Raw genomic sequence first — 23,807 nt, forward strand, 5'->3', positions numbered from 1 at the left:
CATTATTATCCAGTCTGTGTATAAAGCCAAAGTTCAGGGTTTATCTCAAGTCCTTATTCAAGTAGTCTTTGAGACTGGATCATCTCAGCTAGTCATCTCAAAATTGCTCTGAGCACCTTGTAGTTCAAAGCTGATCTGTAGATGATGTTTGTCAGTTCAGTGATATTATTATTGTCCACGTGGAATTGTTGTTGTGGGGCCCCATCTTCTTCCTGGAGATTTCAGTTGATGTTAGGCCTGGCCATGATTTCCTGCAGAAAACTGATAAGAGACTCGAACACAAAGACATATATATGCAGCTAATTGAAGCCTTTTTTTTTTTTTTTAGAATTAGTTAGTACTCTATATGACCATTCATATCTTAACAAAGTTTAAAATGTATATGTATCTATTAATCTTGTAAATTTTGATATAAAATTTATACTTTAAGAAAAGTTTAAAGAATCAGAATAGAATCAAAGAGTTGAGATTAGTAATAGAATAGTCCCTTAATTAATTTGGCTTTTGTCCTGTCCCATAGCAGAAAATGGCTCTTTCTGGCATGATACAGGGAGTTTGCATTTTCCTTTTAACAACATGCTTGAGTTTAAAGAAGGAGAGAGCCATTCTCCAACTCCAAAGTCAGCTTTAGATTTTAATTGAACTGGGACTATTAGAAAACCAATAGTGTTAAATCTTTAGAGAAAAGCAGAAACAAACATTTAAGAAGACATAAAATTTTTTAGATAATATATACCCATATGCCATATACTCCCATATACTCTGTTTCCTGGGATAGATGATTTGTCCCTTTTCTTCAGTTGTCTCATTTGTCTTGTGTCCTTCAGATTCCTTAACCTTCATTCTCCTAAAAGACAAAAACAAAAACCTTCCCCCAAGACTAATTTTGGGGATGTTCCTTTTTGGCAAGTTATTATCTGATTAAATGAAAAGACATGTGTTATAGGTACAAGTTAGTTTAAATTGGATGTTCATGCTGGTTGATGAACTATCACCTCCTCTAATTAAGAGGTTTCTCTTGTTCAAATCGAACCTTTATCAATTTTGATGGTACCCACAGCTTATCTTCTCCTGTAGAAACAAAAGCAAAACCTCGTCCCCAACGTAATACATACCCTGGCTTCCATTCTGAGGTCAGCACATCCTTAAAGTATATAGGCTGATTTAATTCTGTAGTTTTTTCTATTATCCAATGTCTCTCTGCAGCTGTTGTTCCTTTCTCATTGGCATTCAGAAAATTCAAAGTTAGAAGAGCATTATGCAGTCTATTTCTGGGGGTTTTTGTTACCCATTTCTGTTTATTTAGCATATCCTTTAGAGTTCTGTTTGATCTTTCTATAACTGCTTGACCTGTAGGATTATGTGGTATACCTGTAATATGCTTTATATTGTAATAAGCAAAAAACTGTTTCATTTTAACAGAGACATATGATGGAGCATTGTCAGTTTTAATTTGTGCAGGTATACCCATGATGGCCATAACTTCTAGCAAATGAGTGATTACAGAATCAGCTTTTTCAGAACTCAAAGCAGTTGCCCATTGAAATCCTGAATAAGTATCAATGGTGTGGTGTACATATTTCAATTTTCCAAATTCTGCAAAGTGAAACACATCCATCTGCCAAATTTCATTCCTCTGAGTACCCTTTGGGTTACATCCTGCTGGTAATGGCGTTTGATTATAGAAGGAACAAGTAGGACATTTCTTTACTATTTCTTTGGCTTGTTGCCAGGTTATGGAAAAATCTTTTTTTAAACCTTTACTATTGACATGATGTTTTTTATGAAATTCTGAGGCCTCCAGCACATTTCCTATCAATAATTTATCAATCTCATCATTGCCTTGTGCTAAAGGGCCTGGCAGACCAGTATGAGATCGGATGTGAGTTATATATAAAGGATAACTCCTTTTCCTGATTGTATCTTGTAATTGAATAAATAGTGAAGTTAATTCTGAAGCATCAGGGATAAATTCTGCAGTCTCAATATGTAATACCACTCTTTCAGCATACTGAGAGTCAGTTACTATGTTGAGAGGTTCTGAAAAATCCATTAATACCAACAGAATAGCATACAATTCTGATTTTTGCACTGAATTATAAGGACTTTGTACCACTTTACTTAAATTTTCTGATTTGTAACCTGCCTTTCCTTGTTTGTTGGCATCTGTATAAAATGTACGAACTCCAGATATGGGTTTTTGCCGTACAATTCGAGGCAAGATCCAATCAGCTCTCTTTATAAAATCAATTCTGTTGCTTTTGGGATATTTGCTGTTAATTTCTCCCAAAAAATTACTGCAAGCTCTTTGCCAAGGTTCACTTTCTGTCCATAATTTTTCAATGTCCTCCTTAGTTAAAGGTACAACAATTTCTGCTGGGTCTATTCCTGCTAACTGACGAAGTCTCAATTTTCCTTTCCAAATCAAGTCAGAGATTTTTTCCCCATAAGTTTTTAATTTTTTATTTGGTTTATTTGGTAAAAATATCCATTCCAATATAATATCTTCCCTCTGCATTAATATTCCAGTAGGGGAATGCCTAGAAGGTAAAATAACCAAAATGCAATCCAGCTTTGGATCAATACGATCCACGTGCCCTTCATGTACTTTCTTTTCTACCAAGGCCAATTCTTTCTCAGCTTCAGGTGATAATTCTCTTGGACTATTTAAGTCCTTGTCACCTTCTAAGGTTTTGAACAAATTAGTCAGTTCATCATTTTTTACCCCAACAATAGTTCGTAGATGAGAAATATCTCCAAATAATCTTTGAAAGTCATTAAGAGTCTGTAGTCTATCTCTCCTAATTTGCACCTTTTGGGGTCTATTTTTTTGTAGCTCTATTTTATATCCTAAATAATTAATAGAATCTCCTCTTTGTATTTTTTCAGGAGCAATTTGTAATCCCCAGCAAGGCAAAATTTTCTTTACTTCTTCAAACATTCTTTCTAAAGTATCTGCATTTGAGTCAGCTAGTAAAATATCATCCATATAATGATAAATTATAGATTTAGGAAATTTTTTACGTATCACTTCCAATGGCTGTTGTACAAAATATTGGCACAGAGTTGGGCTATTTAACATTCCCTGTGGGAGGACCCTCCATTGAAATCTTTTAACCGGTTGAGAATTATTATAAGTAGGCACTGTGAAAGCAAATCTTTCTTTGTCTTTTTCTTGTAAGGGTATTGAAAAGAAACAGTCTTTTAAATCAATAACTATGAGAGGCCATCCTTTTGGTAACAGAGTAGGCAAAGGAATTCCAGATTGTAGAGAGCCCATCGGCTGAATTACTTTGTTAATTGCTCTAAGGTCTGTTACCATTCTCCATTTACCAGATTTCTTTTTAATAACAAATACAGGAGAATTCCAAGGGCTGGTTGACTGTTCAATATGCTGAGCATTTAACTGTTCTTCTACCAGCTCTTCTAAAGCCTGGAGTTTCTCTGTTGTTAAAGGCCATTGCTGAACCCATACAGGCTTGTCTGTTAACCATTTTAAAGGTAGAGCTGTTGGTATTTTTGGAGGATTATCAGTTGTTGTGCCCTGTTCTTGTATAATATGGATGGCTGGTGACCACTCAAAATAATGCCTTCTAATATTTCTCTCAGAAACATGTGCTAGTTTATGATTTGTTTCTGAGATTGGAGGGATTTTAATCTGAGTATTCCATTGTTGCAACAAGTCTCGACCCCACAGGTTCATAGCTATGTTAGCGACATATGGTTTTAATTTTCCTCTCTGTCCTTCTGGACCTATACATTCCAGCCATCTTGCACTCTGTTTCACTCCAGATAATGTCCCAATTCCTAACAGTTGAACGTTTACCTCCTGAAGAGGCCAAGCTGGATGCCAAAATTCTGGTGCAATTACGGTAATGTCCGCACCTGTGTCTACCAGACCAGACAACAAAACACCATTTATTTTTATCGTTAATTTTGGTCTCTGTTCATTAATAGAAGTTTGCCAAAAAATTTTCTTTATGTTTTCTCCTGAATTTTCTATTCTCTCTGTTTCATCATCCTGACCAGCATGATTTATTCCAATAGTCATTTGGTTATTTAATCGCTCAGAGCAGGGATTTCCTCTACAGCTGCAGGAAAGGTTTGAACTGGTTTTGCTATGGGGGCCTGCATGAGGCCCCTCCGGGAGTTTCCCGAAAACTGAGGCAAAGGATTACCCTGTCTGTCCTTTGTTGATCTACATTCATTGGTCCAGTGTTTTCCCTTACCACACCTTCTGCATACTCCAGAAGGAAGGGGCATTCTGTTGCCATTGTTCCTTGAAGAAACATTGCTTCTAGGAATGACCTGTTTACAGTCCCTTTTAAAATGTCCTTGCTTTCCACATCCAAAACATCTAACACTCCTCAAACCTTTTGAAATTACTTCTCCTACCCACGTATCATGCTCATCAACCTCAACATTAATTGTTTCTCTAATCCAATCTTCCAAAGGTGCAGATCTTGCCCTTAACGGCCTGATTATTCTTTTGCATGCTGCATTCGCATTCTCAAATGCCAAAGCTTCAATTATTGCCTTACTAGCTTCTGATCCTGAGACCATTCTGTTTACTGCTGAAGCCAGTCTTTCTAAAAAATCTGTGAAAGATTCTTTTGGGCCTTGCATAACCTTTGTGAATGACTCAGGTTTTTTTCCTGGTTCATCAACTCTGTCCCATGCATTCAAGGCTGCCATTCGACATAAAATTACGGTTTGAACATCATATAAACATTGTGTTTGTATTGAAGCATATTGGCCTTCTCCAATAAGCTGATCCTGACAAACTTGTATTCCTTTATCCCTCCATTGTGTTTCTACGTTTCTAGCTTCCTCCTTAAACCACGTTAGAAATTGAATTCTCTGGCTGGGTTCCAGAACAGCTTGTGCAAGGTCCCGCCAGTCCTGTGGTATAATCCTATTATATGTTGACCAAGAGTTTAACATTTGCTTTACATATGGGGAATGCATGCCATAAGATACTATTGCCTCCTTAAACCTTTTAAAATCCATCAGTTCAATTGGAGCCCAGATATTTTGTGTAGCCATTTGATCAGGCATCTGCTGTACGGTTACAGGATAAATTAAGGGTGACTGTGTGAAAACAGGCTTTCTTTCTGTAACCTTATGATCCAAACTTGAACCAACTTCACTGTTAAAATTAACAGGTTTTTCTAAAGCTGTTATCCTGGCACTTAAATCGACTATCTTTTTAAATAGTAAAATGAGAATAAGCATGGTGATAAACTGCATAATTCCCATAATACTAATCTTTTCATATAGTTGTTCCATTGTCAGACTGCCTAAAATTTCAAAAACCCAATTTTCTTCCAATGTACACAGAAAACCCATTTTTTTTTTAAATGTGGAAAAAATTTGTCTTTTAAATAGTTTCCTTTATGACTTACCAAATCTGCGTAGAACAGTAGAAATCCGAGCGAATTTCAAAAGAGCCACCTAGTGTCCTAGGTGTGAATCCAGAAAGAGAGAGAGAGAGAGAGAGAGAGAGAGAGAGAGAGAGAGAGAGAGAGAAACAGAGACAGAGAGAAAGCAAGAGAGAAAGCAAAAGCGAAAGTGAAAGCGAAAGTGAAAGTGAAAGTGAAAGCGAAGGGGTAGCCGGCTAAAGCTTAAAGCCAGCCACTTGTTCCCTCTTGAGCCGAGTCAAGGCTTGGCTTTACAGGCAGGGGCCCTGTTTAGCAGGGCAGGCCTGAGCTGTTTGTAGCACTGGCTTTAAGCAAGCAGCTCACAGTCCAGCCTGAGCCCAAGCAGACCTGGGCCGGGGCTAGGGAGCCGGCTGCTCCGGCTAGGGAGCCGGCCCCAAGCAGTTTTTAATGGATTCTTGTCACGTTGGGCGCCAGATGTAGATGTAACCAATCGTATTATTAAAATAAGAAACACAGAGCCAATGTAAAAGAGAAAGCCGAGAGGTCAGAGCTCAGAGATAAAATCTTACCTCCTGCAGTGCTCCTAGCTTCCCCGAGAGAGGGAGGTACTTCCTGTGTCCCTGTTTAAATAATCTTTCTGTTCTGCCTTCTCATTGGTTGTAAACCCAACCACATGACTGCCTCATCACTGCCTGTAAGTACCGCCCTCCAGGTCTTAAAGGCATATGTCTCCAATACTGGCTGTATCCCTCAACACACAGAAATCTACCTAGCTCTTCTAACCACCACGCTCTTACTATGGCTCTAATAGCTCTGACCCCAGGGCAACTTTATTTATTAACATAAAATTAAAATAACATTTCAGTACAAATAAAATATCACCACATATAAGCGTCTGAGTGATTATTTTATATGTGGATTGTGGGACTGCGGGGCTTGGTGGAACCTGGAGAGAAGCTCTCCAGCAACAGCTGTGGGCTCAGTTTTCAAGGGAAAGCCAGAGATTCAAGCTGAGGAGAAAATGCATGCGTAGTGGGGGAGGGGTAACTTGGGCACACATGACCTTGATTTCCACAAACTTCACTCACAGCTTTCAGACCCCTATTGCCTCTATCTCTTTTCAAAGTATTGTTGTGAGAATTACCCTCATTCTTTTCTCTTGCAGACTCAGTCAATCAGAGGAACCCAGTGGCAAGTAGGGATTTTATGTTGTGCTAATTATCATCCAAACATTAAAGGATGGGGCTGGAGTGATGTTATCTTATGATGGTTATTATAGGTCAGTTAGTGAGATGGTGCAGCTGTCTTATGAATCAAACATTCTGTATGGACACATGACATGGTTGGAGTGGAATCCATATCATAGAGATAGTTAGGGTTCAAACACAGGTGCTTGGAATTGTATCAGTAAACCCGGGTCTTAGTAATCTCTCTCTCTCTCTCTCTCTCTCTCTCTCTCTCTCTCTCTCTCTCCCTCCCTCTGTTTATCTCTGTCTCTCTGGAGTCAGGGTCTCACTATGTAGATCTGGCTGTCCTAGAACTCACTATACAGACCAGGCTGGTCTCATACTCACCAAGATCCTCATGCCTTTCCTTCCCCAGTGCTGGGATTAAAGGCATTTGACACTGCACCCAGACTCTAGTAAATTCTCCATGTCTGCAGAATTTTAGGCAGCAGGGTCAGAGACTCTTCCATTTATGAGAACATTGGCTCACATTTGTCCTCATTCATCCATTTGTTCATTCATAAAGGAAGCATTTTCTCCCTGTCAGCCACTACGCTAGAGAGCCTTTTGTGCACACACAGAAAGCACTTGTGTCTCTCTGCTAAGGTCTGTCTGATGCTAAAGTTTTACTCACTGACTGGATGCTGGGGTTCTGTCCCCATCTGCCGTTTGTCTTTCCTCTTTGGCTTTGTTGATGTATAATTGACAAATAAACTTCTGTATGCTTAAGATATCGATGTGCTGATCTGATGTACGTATATACTAGGAAATGATTACAGGTTAGCTAACACATGCATTACTGAAGGCAGTGGCCTTTTATTTGTGTTTGTGCTGAAAGAACACTTAAGGTCTTCCTAAACAAATTCCTGTCACGCTGTAATACTATTGACTGTTGTCACCACGGTGCACACTGGTCTCCAGAACTTCTCTTGGATCTGAATTTTCAGTTCACCATCATCATCCTATTTCTCCCAACACCCAGCTCCTTGAAATTGCTCTTGACTTTCTTCCTGTGAGATTTACTTGTGAAGATTCTACACAGAAGTGGGATCTTATCTACACATGGCCATCCCAATGTGACCCCAGAGTTCCTGCAACTGTGCCTTTCATTAGCTACTCATTTTCTGACCACAAGCAAACTAAATTATTTTAATGCAGGTTTCAGTTTCATGTGTTTCAGATTTACAAGTTCACTTTCCAGAGAAGAAGGTGCACAATAATTCTGGGGGGACATTTTTTTGTTCCCTAGACAGAGTTTCTCTGTATAGCCCTGGCTGTCCCAGAACTTGCTCTGTAGACCAGGCTAGCCTCAAACTCAGAGATCTGTCTCCCAGGGATTAAAGGTGTGGGCCATCACCGCCTGACATCTGGGGAGACTTTTACTTTGTTTAAAGTGAACTTTCCCCGTTATTGTTTCTACAACAGAGACGAGGTGGAGGAGGCAGAAAGGCCCACTTCACTAAGCACCTCTGACTGCACAGTAGAGTGAACTTGAACTGTAACACTGCCCCAGTACTCAGTGCTGGAGTCTTCATGCTATTCTGTATATAATGTGCTCTTTAATTTTCCTCAGAACACTTTTAAATACACAGATAGGTCACAAAATTAAATAAGGTCTGTGTTTGCAGGGTGATATTAAAATAAAAAAATTCTTTACCAGCTATACATCTGACAGTTACTATCTAGAATATACAAAGAGCTTTAGAAAAAGGAAAGTACTCCCCCCAAAGGAAAGAAAATTAACAATTCAATAAAAAGAAAGAAAACAACTTAAGAAAAATCCTTTGCCACACAATTTAAAAATTCTTTGAGGTTTGTCTCACCCCAGTCAGAACAATTAAGACAAAACAAAACAACAACAATGGAACCCAGCAGCAACAAATGCTGAGCTGGATGTGGGAAAGGGGAAGACTTATTCATTGCCAGCAGGAGTGCAAACTGGAGTAACAACTGTAAATATCAGTGTGGAGCTCCTCAGAAAGCTGAAATTAATGACTGCCTCACGATCAAGCTGTACCTCTCTTGGGCATTTACTCAAAGGACTCCATATCCTAATCTAGATATGTATGCTCATCCATGTTCTTTGATGCTCTGCTCACAATAGCCAGAAGGAAAAACCTAGATGTCCGTCAGCTGATGAATGAATAATGAAATGTATGTGTATGCAATGGAAATTTATTCAGGTATTAAGAAATAAAATTATGAAAATTTTAGGTAGATGAATGAAGCTGGAAAAATTCATTCTGAATGAGGTAATCCAGACCCAGAAAGACAAATGTTTCACATTTTTTCCTCATTTGTGGATGTTAGCTTTGAATCTTCAGATATGTGTTTTGTTTGTAACACCCATAGAGGCCAGGAAATTTCTAAGGGGCCAGGAGGAGGGGCTTTCAAAGGAGGAGCAATGGACTGTAATGTATAAAGGGTTGAAGGGAATAATGAAACAGGGGTCAGGGAGAGGAGGGTAGGTAAGTGAAGTAATATAGGTTGAATAAATTATACTAAAGACCTTTGGAAAAAGTCATATGGAAACATATTACCATAGAGGATTTCTAAAATATTCCTATGTACATGCGCACGTGTACACACACACACACACACACACACACACACACACACACAACACACGTTAAAATGGAGTTATCCTATAATAGGGAAACAATGTCCCTACTAGACAGGGCTAGTAACCAAAACCCAAGTGGCAGGAATGTATGACTTCTTTTTAGTTGTAGGTCTGGTAGACTCCCAAACATCATAGGTTATTGCCATCATTCTTGACTACTCTACAGAGTGCTTTTCTTAGTTTTAATTTACTTTATTACTTTTGAAAAATTTCATTGTGTTATTCTTTGATGTGATACAATTGCATAGGACATTTTCATGTACAATTGCATAGAACATTTTCACGTACCTACAGAGTACACACTGAGCTCATTTCCTACATACTCCCTGACTTTGCCCTCTCTCTCCCTGGTGCCTCCCATCAATCCCTCTTTCCTCTAGAAGATTTTACTTTGCTGTGGGATGTTCTGTATGTCCTGTGGGAGCCCGTTCTTGGGTCCCTCGTGGCTTTACCCAGCAGGTCCCCATAGAGGATGATTAGGACCACAGGCGTGAATGCAGATGTCTGAGATGGTCTGCACTTGGTTGTGCTGTGGGATGGTCTGTATGTCAAGTTGCTCTGATTGGTCAATAAATAAAACACTGATTGGCCCGTGGCTAGGCAGGAAGTATAGCCGGGACTAACAGAGAGGAGAAATAAAGGAACAGGAAGGCAGAAGGAGTCACTGCCAGCCGCCACCCTGACAAGCAGCATGAAAAGATTCTGGTAAGCCACGAGCCGCGTGGCAGGGTATAGATTTATGGAAATGGATTAATTTAAGCTATAAGAACAGTCAGCAAGAATCCCGCCACAGCCATACAGTTTGTAAGCAAAATAAGTCTCTGTGTTTACTTGGTTGGGTCTGAGTGGCTGTGGGACTGGCAGGTGACAAAGATATGTCCTGATTGTGGGCAAGGCAGGAAAACTCTAGTTACAAATGGCGCCCAACTTGGGACAAGAGTTTCCACTTAAAACCTGAGAAAAGATTCTAAAATGGAGCTAAAAACAGCTTCCTAATTGTCTCTCTCAAATGAGCAGCAGCTGCCGGTTTGAGCTACTTGTGGGTTCCTGGCGTGTGTGCTCAATCTGCAGTATGGCGGGAATGAGGCTTCTGCAAGTGGCACATTAAGCTGTGTGGTGGATTTAGCCTTTGCTAGTACAAAACAAAAAAGGTTTCTGGGCTACACGCTGCTTGGATAAAAGCATAGACCCACGATAGCTCCCAGAGCTGGCGGAACCACCACCATGTTGGGAAGCTGAGGTGGGCAGAGTCAGCAGCCATTGCACCGTTTCAGTCTTACAAATGCAGAAGTTTAAAGCAATAGATTCACAATAAGACAGATTCAGATGCAACAAGACTTTAAATGCTTTACAATGTGTGTAAAAATGTATGTAGGCTTGGAAGAGAGAGAAAAAGGAATATATATAGTTATATAAAAATAGATAGTTTTAAAAAAATAAAGTCTTTAAAGAGACAATAAAATTAATATAAAAAATAAGCCACGTAAAGATGAATATTACGCAGAGAATCTGGATTGTGTTGTCTTTGGGATTTTTAACTGCAGAAAAACATTTGATCGTAAAAGATGTTGAGTTAAACCAATATGTATATTTTAAAGATACCTTGACTTCAAAATTTGGATGTAAGGATGTGTTTCTTTGGAAAGGAGACTCTGCTTTGGTTCCCACAGAAAGCCAGAGGCTATGGATTTGTTCCAGATTAAGATACATCAGGTTTGACCAGCCAAGACCCCCTGAAAGGTCTCCTATGACACCATGACCCAGATGATCCAACATCCAGAATGGTTTGAAGGCAACTGGCTCAGACAATACAGCCTCATGGACTACTCCATAATCCTAAAATTTTCTTTGTATCCCCATGAGATACAGCGCCCCCCTCCAACAGGAAATAGTAAGAGAAGCTATGCCCAAATTCCCAAAATATATGTAATTTTACTTTGTTAAGGTTAAAACCTTCCTTTTTGAGAAAAAAAGGGGGAAGTGCTGTGGGATGTTCTATATGTCCTATGGGAGCCAGTTCTTGGGTTCCTCATGGCTTTACCCAGCAGGTCGACATAGAGGATGATTAGGACCACGGGCCTGAGTGCAGGTGTCTGAGATGGTCTGCTCTTGGCTGTGCTGGGGGATGGTCTGTATGGCAAATGTGTTGCTCTGATTGGCCAATAAATAAAACCTGATTGGCCGTGGCTAGGCAGGAAGTATAGGTGGGACTAACAGAGAGGAGAAATAAAAGAACAGGAAGACAGAAGGAGTCACTGCCTGGAGCTGCCGCCAGGACAAAGAAGATGTAAAGTATTGGTAAGCCACGAGCCACGTGGCAAGGTATAGATTTGTAGAAATGGATTAATTTAAGCTATAAGAACAGTTAGCAAGAAGTCTGCCATGGCCATACAGTTTGTAAGCAAAATAAGTCTCTGTGTTTACTTGGTTGGGTCTGAGTGGCTGTGGGACTGGCAGTTGACAAAGATTTATCCTGATTGTGGGCAAGGCAGGAAAACTCTAGCTACATTGCTTCTATTTTCATGTCCTGTGTGCAACTAGAGTTTATGGATCTGTCTAAAATCTAAGGATCACAAAGGAGAAACATATGCTGTATTTCATGGTGAGATTGGTTTAATACTTATCCCTATTAGCATACATTTTCCTGCAAATGCCATAACTTTGACTTCTTTATGGGTAAAAAGTTCCATTGTACACATATACCACAGTTTGTTTATCCATTCCTCTGCTGTTGGACAACTAGGTTTGTTCTCTAACTTAGCTATTGTGAGTAATGCTCCATATTTTTATTATAAGACCCTATTGTTAGTTAGGTTCTGGAATTGTTGATGACACTGTATATTTTATGCACATTTTGTTTTTTTTTTCCTAGGGAGAGAGAGGTAACTTTAGAACTCAATTTTGTATAAGTAATTTGGATGATAGAGACTGTGGAATAAGTGGTTACAGTTGGGAGGATGTGTGTGCATGAATCACTGGATCCCTGAACCACATATGGAGAACTACTAATTCTCTTGTTCTGCTCCTATCCTTTAAAAATACTATTTTCCCTTTCCATATTAAATAATACAATTTTGAGTAAAATATTATACAGGACAAGGCAGGGTAGGCATCCATGGTAGGGTGGGGTGTGGGGAAGCAATGATCTGTCTGTGCAGAGGCCTGGCTTGACAGTAGAATTGGAGCCTGAGCAGTGAGGGGAAATGTGTCTTGAATGGGAAGTGAGTCCATGAGCCACAGCCTGATGTGAGACTTCAGAGCCTGAGAGGTGACAAGGTCAGCTGTGCATGAGAGTGGGCAGGTGCAGAGCCTCTGAGCTGAAGCAGGGGGAGAAGGCATCCATGCTTGAGGCCCCTTCTTGTTGGAAGTCAGAACCCTAAATGAGTGAGTGAGCAGAGGGTCCTCAAGGCCAGCCTGGTGTGACACCTCAGCACTTGAAGGAGGCGAGGTTGGGCCCCAGTGCAGTGTTAGCTGAAAGTCAGGTTGGGGTGAGGAGACTCAGCAGACTGAGGGGAAGTTCCTCACAGAGGGTAAACCAGGCATGGATTCCAGGAACCAGGCAAGGTACAGAGTGTGGGAGTGAAAAACACAGGTGGGAACTCAGTGACTTTCAAGAGATCGAGGAAGTCCTTGCTGGGGTGAGGAAGAACTGGGTGTCAGAGCACAGGCAGGTTAAGGGGGGTATCCATGTGGTAAGTCAGTGCTGACATAGGTTCCAGAGAATGAGCAGGGTGAAGACCTTGTCCCCATGTGGTGGGACAGTCTAGGGTGTGCACTAGGTGCCTTTAAGTTTAAGAATGCTTCTGTGCATGGGGCGACTTGAGTGTGGTGTTAAAGCTTCAGGTAGGCTAAGAGGCAGCTCTTCAGGTTTTGGGAGTAGGAATTACAGCACAAGATGGGAAATGGAGGCTTTATTGTAGAGATCAGCTCAGACCGAGTGTCAGAATCTCAACTCTGTGAGGAGTTTGACTTCTCTAATGGCCTGGTTCCTCTTTTCCATTCCTTCCTCTTTTCTTCTCTTGCCTTTGAATTCTTGGTATATCTATGATTGTATACAGATCCTGGGTGTGTTCTCCACCTGCAATTCTCCCTTTGCAGGTCAGGGGACTGCACCTCATGGTGTACGCTCAGGGCAGCTGTCTGTTAGTGCCTCTCATACCTAGCTGGTATCGGGACAATTTGCTGCCACATTTATTTCTCATTCAGGATCTGTTTTAAAGAAGGGATGGCATACATTTTGTGAGGGCAGGTTCTCCACAGGTTTTCAGAAAACATTTATATTAACAAGAACCTCAGGAATATATTTGATTCCACAGACATGGATGCAGACTCTCCTCCAGGTAAGAAAGCATTTTCTGCTGCTCCTAGTTAGTGATGATGTAAAGGACAAAGATGATGTTCACCACTGGCCATACCTCTGGGTCACTGGAGTCTCAACCAAGTGTGTTGCCTGTAGATGATGTGAAAGGTTGTGGGATTGTTATCCTCTTTTGCCATCTAGAGAAAATCCCACCACCCATGTTATTGTATACTTTCTATATATAAATACATATTGTTTCAAGTTAAACCATGGCATATTGATTTCCCCGTCTATATCTGGTGGCATGTCACAGTCTGTTGGCATCCAGGTGTTGAGTAGTTTCTTTCACTCTCTCCCTCCCGTGATGGGGACAGAACCCAGGACCTCACCCATTGTTGGGAAATATTGTAACTCCTCTAGAAGTGGTGACTGAAAATGTGGTAACTTTATCATAAAATGTGACATCTTCACTATTGCATATTTGAAGTTGGAAGCAAGCTGGAAGCTTTAAAAGTATATAATGGAATACATTGCAATCATAATAAAGGTTCATCCAGTTGTGCTGGCACAAGCCAGTAATCACTAAACTCAGGAGTTAGAGACAGGGGTTTGCTGTGGGTTTGAGGCCAGCTTGTATTACAAATTGAATTGGAGTCAACTTGGGGTACATACCAGACACTGTCTCAAAATAAAACAAAAAAATAAGGAAAAAAATCATGATATAATGTCAGAGAAAATTATGATCACTAAGCAGTATTGATGGTGTTCTAATTATGGAAAATATGCATTTTATATGTAAAAGCTTTAAACTTTAGGAAAGATACATTCCAAAAGACTGAGAGCAATCATTCTCAATGTCAGGAATGAATGATTTTATGTACATTGTAATGTTTCTATTATTAACATAAAATATATATCTATACTTTATGTATATAATATATAAATATAATATATAAAGAATGTAATTATTTCAAATTTTATTTTCCTGTTATTTCAAACATCATGTTACTAGTGTTTATCATGCGCAAAAAGAGTAGAATAAGAGAAAGAAGAAGAAATAGGAACAGAGCTGAAGACATGAATTTGGTTTGTCTTTTAGCTCCTCAAAAGAAGACCAGGACTCATGAAAGTTGTCACAGATTCTCCAAGTTGCTCCTCACCTCATTCATAATTCTTTTACTGCTATTGAAATTCTTATTCTCAGTTGCTCTGATCAGTAAGTATGCTCCTGGGAGAATTAAACACAGGGAAGGAGAGGGACTCATTAGACAGATGGTGACCCAGAAACCTGAGACAGACACTCTCTGGATAGATGGATGACATTGGGAATTTCCCTCTGTTTCAGAATAACTCTTCTGTAAAAGTTATTCAGTCTCAATGGAGAAGCATGTATGAGTTTGTTGGTGTCACAGAGTGAAATCCTGGGGCATCTGTGTTAGGCTCCAGTACTGAGGATGAATCTGTATTTCCTAAGCAGCATTTAGAAGCCAGATCCATTGGATGAAAAGATATTTATGTTTTTGAATGAGCAGGGTGATGAGAAGAGATGGCCAGAGCTATTCCAGGGACAGTGCTCCTGTGGAGTTCCTTCTAATCATTTGTTTTTGTTCCAGATCATGTGAGATCTGGAAGCTATTTAGAAAATAGGTGATTTCTCTATGGATTGGCTTTGAAATTTATCAAAAATAAAAAGCATAAACTATATTTTTATGTAGATGTTTATTCATTCATGCAATAATTAATAATATCTGTTTACTATATATTGGGCAGCATGTAGAGAGTCCAGAAATAGCTACAGTCCCCAGTCTCAGGAAATGTAGAGAACAGTTAAATGAAGCAGTGCTTAGAAATTGCATGGGAAATGCTGTGCAGGTGAGGAGTAAGAAGTAAGCACAGAGGGCTAAGAAAAGCTTGGAGCAGATGACACCTAGTCCTGTGTGTGCCAGCAATGTCCTAGACATGTGGAGGCATGGGAAATATGGGCAAATATAGGTGTATATTATTGTCATGTGTAGTGCTACATGGGGAACTAAGTATGAAACTGTAGGGAGCAGACAAAACTGGACCTAGATCACAATATAGGGCATACTATATCACACAGGTATCCCCTCTAATGTAATTTTATTTAGTAGGTCTTGCTGAACCATTAACCAACTTAAAACTTAGTAGGTTAATTGAACTGTTTATTTAATTCTTTCTTGGTCGTTTCACAGAGACTGGTCTCTCTTTGGAGATTCCTATGGTCCTAGGTGAACTTACTCATTTTCATGGAGTCATAAATCAGTAACAGACAACCCAGCTTCCTATGGCAACTTCAGTCTTTCAGGATGGATGGTGGCAGTAAGCCAAGCCCAACATGGTGCATGCACACATTTGCCTTTGTGTATTTTAGTGGCCAACGAACTCTTAACAGCAGCTCAGATGAGGTGATGTAGAAATAGACCAGTCCCTTGAGTAGGGAACTGCAAAGGCATAGTCTAAATGGATATTTATATAGGGAAGGTTGAGAAGTGTGTCCAGTTTTTCAATGTGCAACAGTCGTGGAGATCCTCTGATGAATCTGAAGCAGGCCATGATAAAATTAAAACTGACTTAGAGAAGTGTGCTTTTACAGAGGTGTTAAAACGAAGGGAAGCAGGGAATTAGGACACTAATTCAGAATCCATTTGAGCAGTACTAGGGGTTTGATCCAAGGATCATGCTAGTGATACATAGGAGAGAAGATAAGTTGGACCAAAAGGAGGTGACGTTTTGGTCAATATGAATAGCTGAGAATAGGGGACACAGAGGAGTGAGGTATGACTTTAATATTCTGTTTTCATAAAGTCAGCCATCATGAAGTTATTTGAAGAGGAAGAAGATGAGCAGCAGGTTTGAGTTGGAATATGATGATTTAAGGTCTGTTTGTTCACCTAAGTCTCAGATACACAGTTTAGTGATACATATTAACATATTTTAGTAAAGAGGTGTACATTTTAGAAGACCTTTGCTTACAGGCAGCAGATAACAAAAACAGATTAAAAAACAAAACAACCACTTCTACTCCCCACCCCCACCCCAACAACCCAGGACAATGAATATCACTAAGGAAGAGGAATTTGGAGGAGAAAGAGAGATGCAGAAGGAATTGGATGCAATGTTCCTTTTTAAGAGAGGTGGGTGTAGAAGGAAACAGGTAGGAAAGACAGGAAACAGCAGCAAGCAGGACCAGGCAAAACAGGAAGGAGCCACTGTCTCCCAACAGTTAAGGAGGAAGAGAAGTGGGCAGGGAAATGTGAGAAGTCCCACAGGAAGATGACTGATCAGTGGACATGAGGGGCCATTGACATCTAGTTCAGGAATGTTTGGTAAATTAGCAGAAGTGAAAGCCAGAATCTAGAGACTCCAGGAACAAGTGGGAGATGAGGAAGAGAAGAACGAAAATTCAATTTCTCAAGGAAAGGTGAGTTAGTTTTAAGTTAGGAACTCCATGAAAGTGTGGGGACACTTAGAAGTCAGAGCTAGCTGGGGTGGAGGGAGATACAGGAAAAAGAGGACAAAAACAAAGTCCTTTTGATCAGTGTCCGGCTTTTATTATTTCCATGCTCAGGTAACCTGGAACTGCTCATTTTGTTTCTACAAAGAATGTAAGAAAGTAAAAGTAAAGAGTCAAATGTCAGCACTACCAGAAAAATGAATTGTTTTTATTCTGTTTTGCAGCTTTGTTTAAAAAATATTCTCAGCTTCTTGATAAAAATACAATCATAAAAGAACTGAATTACACTGAGTTGGAGTGTACAAAACAGCATTCACTCTTGAAAGGTAAAACTTAACATGTCTAAAATCAGCATTTCCAACAAGATTCTGGGGTATTTCCATCAGCAATGGGCACTATGGGAACATGACTTCATACCACACACTCAGTACCAGCTGCCTGTGGAGTCCTTTTTAGAGGTCTCCAAAGGGCATAATTGGAATTGTGTGGCCTCCTAGTGTCAACAAAGAAGAGTTTCAAAGAGGGAGAAGCAATACTAGGCTGAGCAGAATTTTATTAGAAACAGAGGGGAGTTCCAGCAAATCTGATGCCAAGAATGTGAGCATCTCCAGAGAGTCATGCTCAAGGGTGTATGTTTAAGATTTCATTTTTAGTTAATACACGTATATATGCACGTGCCTGTGTGTGAGTTGGTGTATGTGAGTGCAGTGCCTGCAGAGGCAGAAGAAGATCCTTGGAGCTGGAGTTAGATGTGGTTGTGAGTCACAGGTTGTGGGTGCTGGGAACTGAACTCTGGTCCTCTGTGAGAGCGGTACACACTCTTAACCACTGAGCCATTTCTGTAGTCCCTCAAGTGTTTTCATAAGTATGTGTGTAATGATCTTGTTGTGTGCGTGCGTGCGTGCGTGCGTGTGTGCGTGTGTGCGTGTGTGTGTGTGTGTGTGTGTGTGTGTGTGTGTGTGTGTGTGTGAGATGATCATGTTCCATTCTCAGTTACAGTGTCTACAAAGTGTAATTTACTCAAGATTTGAATAGAGAACTTGTTTTTCTAGTAAACTAAACTGGAAGGTGGACTGATGAACGTGTATTACTTAGATTTAGGAAAGAGAGGGGAGTGTTTAAGGCTATCCATCACTTTGGCCCCGAGTAAGCAAAGATTCTCGACTGTCTTTGACACCTGTAACGGAGATGTCTTTGGAATACAGCGTCTGGCCCTAAATAGACAATTTGTTTACTGTCTTTGTCAACAGACCTTTTGGGAAACACATGGTTCCCTAGACCATTTGAACTTGTCTGGGGTTCCTGCCTTTCTCAGCAGATCTCTCTCTCTTCACTCACTGCATCCTTTGCTCTCAAGACGCCTGCAGTCTTACTCAGGGAGTCTTTGCCTATGCCTACATCTTGATCTGCTGTCTTTATTTTTTTTTTGTAACAATTCCAGGGTTCCAAGCCTCACAGTAATGTGTTTAATCCATTTAGACTCTATTTTAGAGTCAATTTTCACACAGAATGGCTATGGATTTAGATTCATTCTTCTGCATGTTGGTACCTAGTTTTCCCAGTACAATTTGTTGAAGAGCCTATCTTCCTCTGATATGTATTGTTTGATGAAAAGTCCAGTGGTTGTAGCTGTGTGGGCTTTTGTTTGTGGTTCTTTTTTGTGTTCATTGATCAATGTGTCTGTTTTGTTGTGGTCCCATGCTCTATAGTGTAGCCTGAAGTGAGGTATGAGAGATATTGCCAACTTTATTCTTTTTCCTTGATGGTTGCTCTGACTATCCGTTTTTTTTTTTTTTTTTTTTTTTTTGCTTTCTTTATAAATTTTGAGGTTGTTTTGTCTATTTATCTATGGGGATTGCATTCAACTGTAGGCATTTAAGGTTTTTACACAAGACTTTATTTTTCTGTTTAATTTCACTTTTCCTTCCTTGAGGGCCCACTGATATCTCTGTTGCCTTCAGGATGCAATTAACACCATGGAATACTTAAAATATGTGTTTCAGATATAAAATTTCCATTCAGCTCTTTACATCTTTTTCTGTTCATGGTTTGAATATTTTTTTTTTTGGATAGGGTTTCTCTGTGTAGTTTTGGTGTCAATCGTCCATCTTGCTCTGTAGACCAGACTGGCCTTAAACTCACAGAATTGTTTTACATGTTTTAAAAACCTTTTCCAGAATCTTTCTATTTTCGTCCTGAAACATATATCATGGGCATTAAAACTTTTATATTAAACCTATAATTAATTATCTTGCTTGTTGTAATATATTGACTCCCACTTTTATCATCACTAATTAAAAATATCTGCTAACTCTGAAATTTTGCTGCCTTGGTTAATGGGATCTATTGTTTCATGTATAAATATGTATATATTTATGTAATATGAGAACTTCTGGTTCTTGGTATGATGAGTTCTATTCTTTGGAGACCCAGACCATTTGGCATTACATCTTGGGCGTCTGAGTGTCCTTACACTCAGTTTTCCTGACAGCACCCCATTAGGATAAAGGGGCCCTGACATTAGTGTCAACAGAAATAGACTGGGGTTGCTTGGCACCTGACAGAGAGGGGCTCTGTCTTGTATCTTGAGAAGTGGAGACCCCCAGCTTCCATGTGGTCTCCACATCAAGCAGCTTTTAAAATGACTTTATGACATTGCACTTACATTTCCTTCTTCCCCCAAAGACAAAGTCTGGAGCTGTTGCCCAAAGGATTGGAAGCCATTTAGTTCCCACTGCTACTTCACTTCGAATGACTCAGCATCTTGGAGCGAGAGTGAGAAGAAGTGCTCCAGCATGGGCGCTCATCTGATGGTGATCCACAGCCAGGAAGAGCAGGTGCATCCTAGGAGAGAGTGGGGCCTGGGCCTGGCCTGCTCTCTGCCTCTTTTTACTAAGAGAGAGTTTTGTTGACATGGGTGTTGCTGATGTGGCAGAAGGCTTTCCATCAGGAAGCTGGAAAGATTGCTTCAGCCTTGGCATTCTACCCCTTTCCCCTGCTTCAGTGAAGCTGATCAACCCACAAGGAACCATGGCAACAGAAATGCAACCTCTGAGGTGGAAGGAAGGATGAAATGTTTCTGCTTGAAAGAGCAGTGTGTGATTTCAGCACTCTAATGCTTCCTGTAGTACCCACTGCCTAACAGAGGAGTGCGCAGAGCTGACTAGGGAAAGGGGATCAAATCAGGAGAGTCACAGCCAACCATCAGAAGTGAAATAAGTGAGGTTATGAATGGAAAATGATTAAATCTGCTAAATTCTCTAATGCACAACTTTGAAGAGTGGTATTGGGGAAGAAAAGAGGGGAGTGAGTCTGAGATGAGAATTCATTATGATCATGGACAGAGATTGTTTCCAGGGTCATGGAAATCAGGCCCATGAGTGATGACTTTGTGTCCTGGTCAGCCAGAGAAGATGGCACTCCTGGGGGTGGGGATGGCTCTTTATTTATTGATCCTTTCTTTGTCTTTTCATCTCTGTGTGACCAGATAAGTCAGTCGAAGTATCACAGTGTACCTCTAAAATGTATAATTAATGTGTATTAATCTAAATTTGAGAACTATATAATGGTCTACAGAGATGAAGTAGGATTTGATTATTACGTATTTGCATAAGTGCATAGTATTGGACCTATAATTTTTGTATAGTTAAAATAATTTTTAAAAGATCTTAAATAAATTCTGTAATAGAAAAAGAATCACTCCATCCAGGCTGAATGCTGTATCTTTCTTTCCTCTTAGGATTTCATCACCAAGATCCTGAATCCCAAAGCTGCTTATTATATTGGCCTTTCGGATCCAGGTCACCGACAGTGGCGATGGGTTGATCAGACACCATACAATAAAAGTGCCACGTGAGTCCAGAGTTACCTAGAGGAGTCCTGGGTCCTGTAGCATGAGAAGACTTTAGGGTGTTCCAGCTGTTGGTTATGAAACAAACAAAGCACACTCCTGGTGTGAGTGCTGTGGATGGAGTTACTTTATCCCCATTTCCTCATCAAGGAGTCCTGTGAGACACATGTCACTGATAATTCAGGAGAGATGAGGAATTTGAGTTTGAAGATTGTAGCATGATAAGTACCCAGGGCACCCAACCAAGGTGCTACACCATGGTGGGTTTTATTATGCTTTCATTTCTCTATATACTTAAAAGTAGAATTTAATTTATTTTTATTTGTGTGTATATTTGTGTCTCTCTGTGAGTGTGTCGTGTGTATGTGGGTGACCATGGAGCCCAGAAGAGGGTGTTGGATGCCCTGGAATTGGGGTTACAGGTGGTATGACTGTGAAAATATGGATGCTGGGAACAGAACTCTCACATTTTCTGGAAAAGCACAAGCACTCTTAATTCCTTAGCCATCTCTCCAGCTCTCATTTATAGCATTATAATAAAAATTAATGTCAAGACCATAACCGATTATTTCTCTTAAATCAAAACCCACATTCTGATATTGTTGTGTGTTTTATTAATGTAATTATTAAAAACTCTAATGTCTTAGTAGGTTCCCACATTCTATCCTGATTTTTGTTGTGAGAAACAGGTAGTGATGCTACTGTCCTTCTCAGTCTTCAGAGGAGACAGGTAGGAGTCTAGGATAGTAAGTTACTTGTCCTAGATGACAGAAATAAGTGGATTATTTTGATATTTTAAGTAGGTTTCCAGTCTCTAAAATAACACTATTGTAAAATGAAAAAAAAAAAACCTTTAATAAAACATGAGAATAAGGAGAGACTTTTTCATCATACAAATAAGCACATGGAATGACAGTCCTCAGGTACCAAGACCTAGGGATGAAGTAGCCCCTGGGATGTGTTCTGGGAGAAAAGTTGAGTAACAAGCTAGAGAATATTGAGTGCAGTGGCCCTGTTTTCAGGGACATGTCAGACATGGGTGGTGGAGAACGGTTGATTTGTACACACCTGAATCTGCTTTCCACAAATTTCCACCGCATCCTCTTCTTGCTTACTCTTGTTTTCTCTTTCCCAGCATCACTGTGGGAAACACCCTGATGCTCTTTCCTCTCTTCCAGGTTCTGGCACCTAGGTGAGCCCAGCTATGACTACGAACAATGTGTTATAATAAATCATCGATATTCTGGTTGGGGCTGGAATGACATCGACTGCAGTGATAAAGATAGGTCAGTTTGTCAGATGAAGAAAATATACTTCTGAATTGAGCATTCTCCACAGACATGGGATTGCACTTTTATCCAGCACCACATGGACACCTGAAAAGATCTTCTTGTGGAAGAGATGTCCATAGAAATTTAGGTAGGCAGCCAATAGTTTTACATATGATAGATAATACTGGTCCCCATATATACTTCTTTATTCATCCATTACTCTTTATATAGTGAGAATTCCCCATATACCAGAGACTCTACAGGATCCTTTGTGCATATGTAGAAGCAATCCAGCTTCTGTGTCCATTCTTAGACTCCTAAAGTCTTATTTGATGATAGAATTGCATGATGCGGACCCTCTACCCATTTCTCTATGTTCTTCTGTCTTTGGATTTATTGATGTATAATTGACAAATAAATTATGTATATTTAAGTTATACTGCCTTGACTTAAATGGAAATGTATTGGGCAATGGCTACCACAGTCAGGTTAACAACACCCTTTATTACCTAACATAGTTGTCTGTTTTGTATGTGTGTGGTGTTAGAACATTTAAGATCTTCTTTAGCAAATTCAGACAGACAGGGTCACATTGTTACCTATTGTCACTTTGATCCTCAGTGCTTACTCACATTTTCTCTGGCAGTTTGTGCCCTTCCATCAGCATTTTCTCATGTCCTCCAATACCTGCACTGCCAGGACCCATTCAGGAACTTGGTCCCCATGGCTAGTGTGCCAGGTGCTATGGGTGCCATGAGGCTGATGTGGGCCTCTCATGGTGGCTGATCCTGGGTTGGGTGACCTTTATCAACAGCAAGTCTAAGAAGATGATAGCACTCCCATGATTTTTGGTGTCTCAGGTTCGTTCGTACAGGCCACGTTAGGGAGAGCCTCTGCCCTGAGGTTGGACATTAAGGAGACCCACATGTCCCTTGGGAGCCTGTATGCTACTTAACACTTGGGAAGCCTTTTCAACTTCTTGTCAGAAATATTTTGAAACAGAAGTTGGCTGGATGGTATCATCAAATGTTGACATTTAGATAATTTGATATGTGTATGTATGTGCATATATATGCACATGTTACTTGATAGTGATAGGGTACTTGAAAATTAGTTTGATACATTACACTTCAGTCAATATTTCAATATATATCATCTGAAATTGTCATTGTACAAAAAAAAAATGCCATTATCACTCTTAGAAAATTTAACAACTCTTTCCTCAGATGATGCCTGTATTTCCTGTATAGATCTTGCCTGTATTTCCTCAGCCATCTCCAAAATGTTTCTTATGACTGTTCTGCTAAGCCATAGCTGCAAACATTTAATTCACTAATTAAATTATTTTACAAGTTCAGGGCCATGCCTCCCCAAGAGTGTTTCATTTCAGACTTAGGCTTCAAGTTCAGGAGTTCCCAAGGATGCCATCACTCCATGTCAACTGTCTGCAGAGTCCCAGGATCCCATGATACCTGCAGATTTATAAGTTGCTAGGATCACACACTGAACTAATGATTCTGCTATATTAGTATTATAGTTTTGTTATGTAGAATGATACAAAACAGAACTACAGGGAGGAACATATCAGGTGAGGTCAGAGGGTCCCATAAAGGGAGCTTCCATGGACCCCATGGATGCATCTCCTTCCCAGAATGTTAAAAGTGGCAGTATACAGAATAAC

At 40.0% G+C, this 23,807-nt stretch overlaps 1 protein-coding gene across 1 annotated transcript; it reads left to right on the forward strand.

The window, feature by feature from the left end:
- The first annotated feature begins 12,771 nt into the window (after positions 1-12,771).
- Positions 12,772-22,927, forward strand: LOC102927370 (C-type lectin domain family 4 member A-like). Its single transcript, XM_076566111.1, has 7 exons — positions 12,772-12,794; positions 13,491-13,570; positions 14,630-14,746; positions 17,230-17,331; positions 19,691-19,842; positions 20,745-20,857; positions 22,034-22,927. The coding sequence occupies exons 1-7, from the start codon at positions 12,772-12,774 to the stop codon at positions 22,173-22,175; spliced, it is 729 nt and encodes a 242-aa protein (XP_076422226.1). The 3' UTR covers positions 22,176-22,927.
- The last annotated feature ends 880 nt before the right edge of the window (positions 22,928-23,807 follow it).

The sequence above is a fragment of the Peromyscus maniculatus genome, chromosome 3 (genome assembly GCF_049852395.1).
Source record: "Peromyscus maniculatus bairdii isolate BWxNUB_F1_BW_parent chromosome 3, HU_Pman_BW_mat_3.1, whole genome shotgun sequence".
In the NCBI taxonomy this organism is placed as follows: Eukaryota; Metazoa; Chordata; class Mammalia; order Rodentia; family Cricetidae; genus Peromyscus; species Peromyscus maniculatus.

What these genes read in the sequence shown, in the direction of transcription:
- LOC102927370 (XM_076566111.1), top strand. Translation starts at nt 12,772, where the DNA reads ATGGATTCCAGGAACCAGGCAAG. An exon ending in GATTCCAGGAACCAGGCAAG is followed by an intron (nt 12,795 to 13,490) that starts GTACAGAGTGTG and finishes GGTTCTCCACAG; the next exon opens with GTTTTCAGAAAACATTTATA. An exon ending in GGATGCAGACTCTCCTCCAG is followed by an intron (nt 13,571 to 14,629) that starts GTAAGAAAGCAT and finishes TTTGTCTTTTAG; the next exon opens with CTCCTCAAAAGAAGACCAGG.